General features: G+C 42.8%; 1 protein-coding gene and 1 pseudogene across 1 annotated transcript; one reads left to right on the top strand and one right to left on the bottom strand.

Annotated features, from left to right (window-relative positions):
* The first annotated feature begins 274 nt into the window (after positions 1–274).
* On the top strand, positions 275–1,379 carry LOC126623679 (auxin-induced in root cultures protein 12-like). Its single transcript, XM_050292633.1, has one exon. The coding sequence runs from the start codon at positions 469–471 to the stop codon at positions 1,195–1,197; it is 729 nt and encodes a 242-aa protein (XP_050148590.1). The 5' UTR covers positions 275–468; the 3' UTR covers positions 1,198–1,379.
* A 1,625-nt stretch (positions 1,380–3,004) lies between these two features.
* Positions 3,005–3,931, bottom strand: LOC126622713 (proteasome subunit beta type-2-B-like; annotated as a pseudogene).
* Positions 3,932–6,164: the final 2,233 nt, after the last annotated feature.

The raw sequence follows: 6,164 nt of genomic DNA, 5'->3' as shown, positions 1-6,164 counted from the left end.
GAACTAAATTTAAAAATCTGATTAATTCAAATGATGTGGCTATCCACATCAAATGTCACCTAAGGTGATATGAAAATGTAGTACAAAAACATGATATAAATAATATTTCTCTTTAGTAAAAACTTATCTATCACCAGTTGTGTCCTGTTTAGATTACACAAGATTTTATTATCTCAAGGTCAATAATCTTGGAATCAAAGTCAATATATACAAGTGAATTAGTTCGAAGCACCCTACCGAAGTACGCCACACCCCACATCTCACTCCACTAGTATCTTCCCCTCAAATACAAAGATAAATAATCTTGTATGCATATCTTCAGTATGTCACGTGATGTATCGGATGCACTTCTAACAATCTTTTACCAATATAAATCCCCACAAGCTTTGCATTCGGCATAGCACACACACAATCACACTCTCTCTCCCTCTTTTTTCTTTCTTTCCACAAAGCCCTCATCTCTCTCCAATGGCTTCCTCTCTCCCTCTCTCTCTCCTCCAGATTTCATGCATTTCCCTCCTATTGGCTCTGCTAATCTCGCCGGCCGTACAAGCAGCCACCTGCAACTCACAGACATTCAAAAACAAGTTATACTCCAACTGCTCCGACCTCCCCGTCCTCAGCTCCTACCTCCACTGGACGTACGACCGCTCCAACTCCTCCCTCTCCATTGCCTTCGTCGCCGCCCCCGCCAAGACCGACGGCTGGGTCGCCTGGGCCATCAACCCCACAGCCGAAAGAATGGCCGGGTCCCAGGCCCTACTGGCCCACCTAACTGCTAACGGCACCCCGACCGTCACAACCTACAACATCAGCTCCTACGCCTCCATCATTCCCGGAAAGCTCTCGTTCGACGTCTGGGACGTCAGCGCCGAGTTCTCCAGCGGCACCTTCATGATCTTCGCCACCGTCAAGGTCAAAAAAGACGCGGTGTCCGTCAACCACGTCTGGCAGGTGGGCCCCGGAGTCAACACCACCACCGGTTTCCCTGAAAAGCATGACTTCTCCCCCGCCAATCTCAGGTCCTATGAGACCTTGCCCTTGGTAGCTAATTCCACTACCAACACCACCACGGGCGGTGGCTCCACCACTAACACCACTGGCGGCGGTAGTGGGGCTTTGAGGACTGGGAGTGGAGGAAACATGGGTTTGTTTTCCATTTCGCTTTTGGTTCTTGGAGCTCTCATTGCTTTCTAAATTTGGTAAATTTAGTTTTTTTCCCCCCTCTTTCCGTGCTTAATATTAACTTGATTGAAATCATTGGGGTTGATTGTATCGATCGAAGAAGAGATGGAGGTTTCAGGCTTTTCGCACTTATTTAGGTGGAAGAATATTTGTTATTATATTCCATGATATTTATGAATCCCACTTTGATTGAATTATCTGCTCCTTATCTGTATTTTTTTCTGGATCGATGAGAGAACAGAACATTAATTAAAATCGGTAGTTTGTGAGTAGAGAGATGCTGCTTGATTTAGTTTATGCTGCTATTTTAATATGTGGTGATCTTTAGGTTTAGATTTTTCCTATATTTTCAATTTTAGCGGCTTGTACTAGCTTCACTCTTTGAAGAAATAAGATAACGACATTTAGCAAACGAAAAGGGTCAATTGAATCTGAAAGTGAAAGGTAAATGTGTCACAAATAGATAATCAGAACGAGATAATCGCTTGACGAGCGAGAAAGGAACATGGCCAATTACCACACGTTACCAGAAAGTCTACATACCACAGTCACAATGTGAGGATATGCTAAGGTATATGTTTTTTGTCAAACGAACTAATAATACTTATTTTATTTAGTCAATCAGTTAAAGAAAAAGGAACTAGAAGTAGCTAGACATTCGCGTGAGAAGTGAAAAAAGAACATAACCAATTATCACATGTTGGATGCAATGTTTATATATTACATGGTCGTAATGTGAGAATGCTAGGGTTTACATACATTTCAAATGACCTAGTCATAATGTGAAGTTTCTAGGGTTCACACTCTTCCTCAGCTTGCTTAGTATAAATTAGTATAAAATAACAGTAAAGTGTTTTGGATCATTAATAAGGACTTGTCCGGGGTCGTCCACTAGTCCCATTGCTTTTGCTTTTGTGTCCTTCACGTCCCCCACACTATTTACCGTATCAAATAAACGAGGCGACCTCTAGTTGGAAGTCGGATAGCTAGTGCCACTAGTTCTTGGCCCCTTTCGTATAAAACAACTGGAACGCACCAAAACAACATTTTATTTTCTCTCTGTTTGTTTTTTTTTTCAGAAAACAGTGTCCACTTATAAAATGAATAATCCAGTCATTACATAAAATTAATTAATTACTAGAGCATGCAGCACCAGTAACAACACCGGCATCCCTAATGGATTCCCGCCACGCATACTCTCTCGCTGGATCCAAGAAATAATATTAGGGAACTTTAACGAAAAGCATCCGGTATTGTTCATTTTAACGAAAAATCATATTTTTACACTAAAAAGTCAATCCTAGTACTATTCACTTTACCCTTTATTTTGTCCTTATCATTAAAACTCAAAGTTTTCAAGCCATTTTCATTAGTTTTCCTATAATATTAAGGGGGTTAGTAAGAATAGCGTGCGCAGAGTGCAAATTTTTTTTTAACTGAAATAGCATGCATATTGTCATTTCATCGAGTAGGCCTGAAGTCATTTGGAAATGCATACTGCACACTTGTTAATGCCTCATTTGTGTGGGTAACTAACATATTCCAAAATTGCTCCCATATGAATGCTTAACAAAGAAACACACTTATCTTAAACACACTAACAATGTTTAATATCATTGCATCTCATTAATATGTTTGTCCAAGAATGATGATGTTTTGTTATTATCTGAGATCATTATTTCATTTACTTTGCATTTCTGGATAGTTTTTTACTTGGTTCATTTTTTCTGCCTGCAATTGTAATCACAACCAACAAACAAGTCAAAAGTAAATAATATGAGGACTAGACTGTAAAGATGCAACACATTTCTAACGCATTTTATAAAGCAGTTGAAGGGTCAGCTGACCCCCTTGCCCCTAAGTCGGTCCGCCTCTGCTCCCTCGCCCCATCCTTGTCAACTATCTTGATGACAAAGTTTGGCAGAGCAACCACCAGCTGTGACCGGACCTTAAACAATGCACTTGTCGATCGAGTCAATTGCTTTCTCCACAGGCATGCCACTGTGGTAGTGCCCATCCATTAATGAGGGTGCAAAATTTATATGACCCAACGCTCCCTTCTCAACCTTGTGAAGTGAGGCAATGTAGTCGACGTAGTAAAGGGTTGCCCCCGCCTCCTTTTCGAAACCAGCCATCAAGATGTTCACCATGCATGGGTTCTTTCGCAGGGCAGTGGTGAGCTTGCCACGTGAAATTGGCAGCAGCACGCAGCAGCACCGGTGGTCAATGGGATCCCATTACGGAACTGATACAAAGCCACGTTATTCTGTATGTACTCCTTGAACTGAACCCTGTCGCCAGGCACGCGCTGGCTTCAATAAGCTTGTGGGAGAGCACCATGATTCTGTATGCCGTGCACGGGCAACGTGTCCGTTGCCATGACGGCAAAGCCATCGCCTACCAAACCGAAGATGAATTCCATACCCTTCTGATTGATCTCCTAGTTTTTTGAGTTTCGATGAGTTAAAAAAAAAGGTCTCGGAGTAAAATGAAGAATTCTTTACAATTTCACAGTTCATAATAACTTCAATTTAACACAATCAATTTCAATGCTTTCTTCTTCTCGGTAGGCATTTATTGACAACAAAATGGCGACATAATGAAAAAAAGTAAACCTAATAAGTAAACTTTATCTTCCCTCTCTTAGTAGTGGGTCTTAGAAGCGAGAGAAAAATGTTTTGATTTTGTTTTTGCTAATTGGAACAATATATATCTATTTTAGTTCTAGATTCATGAGCCTAAAAATTACTGATGAATGAAAATTAGAAAAAAATACAGAGAAGGGAGGGAAGATTGATGTCCAACATGTTTGAACAAAATTGTGGAAGTGACTAGTCTTTGAGTGATTTGGTTCATCCATATTACTTAGCTAAACTGAGAGTTCTATTTGGGATATCGAACTCCACGAATCCAATAAATGCTATAGGTAACAACAATTACAGGCCAAACCAGACAAGACTTTTTAAATAGAATAACGACATGAGAAAGAAAGATGCACGGCACTCCAGGAGAGATTTTTCAATGTGACCAAAACATGGGATGATACATTACGTGTCACTCTATAAATAGTGGCATATGTGTGTTAAAAAGTTAAGAACTTAAAAAATAAAATTTCTCACAACTTACATAAAAACACGTGGTATACCACCCGTATTCCAATCACAAAAAAAAAAATTCTCCTATTTGGGACATCATGACGAGAAATTTTTCAGTGTGATCGGTACACGAGGTGGTACACCACGTGTCATGTCACATCCCAGACCGGCTCCGTCGTAACACAATATTGTCCGCTTTGGGCCTCGACCACGCCTTCACGATTTTGTTTCTGGGAACTCACACGAGAACTTCCCAGTGGATCACCCATCCTGGGAGTGCTCTCACCCGAACTCGCTTAACTTCAGAGTTCCAATAGAATCCGAAGCCAGTGAGTTCCCAAAAGGCCTTGTGCTATATGGAGGTGGGCATGTACATATAAGGCACATCACCCCCTTTCTGTTGGTCGATGTGGGATGTTACAATCCACCCCCTTTAGGGGCTCGACGTCCTCGTCAGCACACTCGCACCACACGGCAAAGTGGCTCTGATACCATTCTGTCACGTCCCAGACCGGCTCCGCTGTAGCACGATTTGTCCGCTTTGGGCCCCAACCATGTCGTCACGATTTTGTTTCTGAGAACTCACATGAGAACTTCCCAGTGGGTCTTCTATCCTGGGAATGCTATCACCTAAACTCGCTTAACTTCGGAGTTCCAATAGAATCTGAAGCCAGTGAGTTCCTAAAAGGTCTCGTGCTATATGGAGGTGGGCATGTACATATAAGGCACATCACCCCCTCTCCGTTGATCGATATGAGATCCCATATTGCCCAGGGGAGTGGATCCTCTATGCCTTATATGTACATGTCCACCTCTATATAGAACAAGGTCTTTTGGGAGTTCACTGGCTTTGGGTTTCGTAGGAACTTCGAAGTTAAGCGAGAATGGGCTAGAGCATCCCAAGATGGGTGACCCACTAGGAAATTCTGCTAAGGTGAGTTCCCAAAAACAAAACTGTGAGGGCGTGGTCAAAGCCCAAAGCGGACAATATTGTGCTACGGTGAAGTCGATCCCAGGATGTAGTGAAGCCCAGGACAGGATGTGACGATTTGGTATCAGAGCCAATCCTTGGTCGGAAGTGTGCTAATGAGGACGTCGGGCCCCTAAGGGGGTGGATTGTGAGATCCCACATCGCCCAGGGAGTGGATCCTCTATGTCTTATATGTACATGTTTAGCTTCATATAACATGAGGCTTTTTGGGAGCTCACTGGCTTAGGGTTCCATAGGAACTCTGAAATTAAGCGAGAATGGGCCAGAACATCCTAGTATGGGTGACCCACTGGGAAATTCTACTCGCGTGAGTTCCTAGAAACAAAACCGTGAGGGCGTGGTCGATGCCCAAAGTAGACAATATCGTGCTACAGCGGAGTCGAGTCCGGGTCGGGATGTGACACAAATGATGGGATATGTGTGCTAAAAAGTTAATAACTTAAAAAATAAAATCTCCCACCACTTCTATTGAAACACGTGGTGTACCACTTGTGTTCCTGTCACCAGTGGTGAAGCCACGTGGGGGCGATGAGTGGTCGCCGCCACTGCCATCGCCGGAAAAATAAGCCTGAAGGGCTGGTTTAGCCCATCATCTTGTCGGAAACTCAACTGGTTTAGCCCATCCTGAAGGGCTGGTTTAGGCCAAAACGACGTTGTTTTAGACCTGGTTAAAAAAAATAAAAAAAAACCAAACGGCGTCGTTTTGATAAGTTTGAAAAAGAAAAAAAATATGGAGGGACCGCGTGTCCCTCTTCTCTCCTCAGACCCGTGCTTATCCCCCTTTTCTTTTTCAACTTTGCCCTTGTCAATCAGAGAACAAAGCTTGCCCCCAAATTCCCAGCAGTTGCGCAACAATTTGGCAGCCAATGGACGGAAAACCAGCCGCAACCAGC

This window comes from Malus sylvestris, chromosome 5, assembly GCF_916048215.2.
Source record: "Malus sylvestris chromosome 5, drMalSylv7.2, whole genome shotgun sequence".
Taxonomy (NCBI): Eukaryota; Viridiplantae; Streptophyta; class Magnoliopsida; order Rosales; family Rosaceae; genus Malus; species Malus sylvestris.
This window is presented reverse-complemented; position numbering and strand designations above follow the sequence as displayed.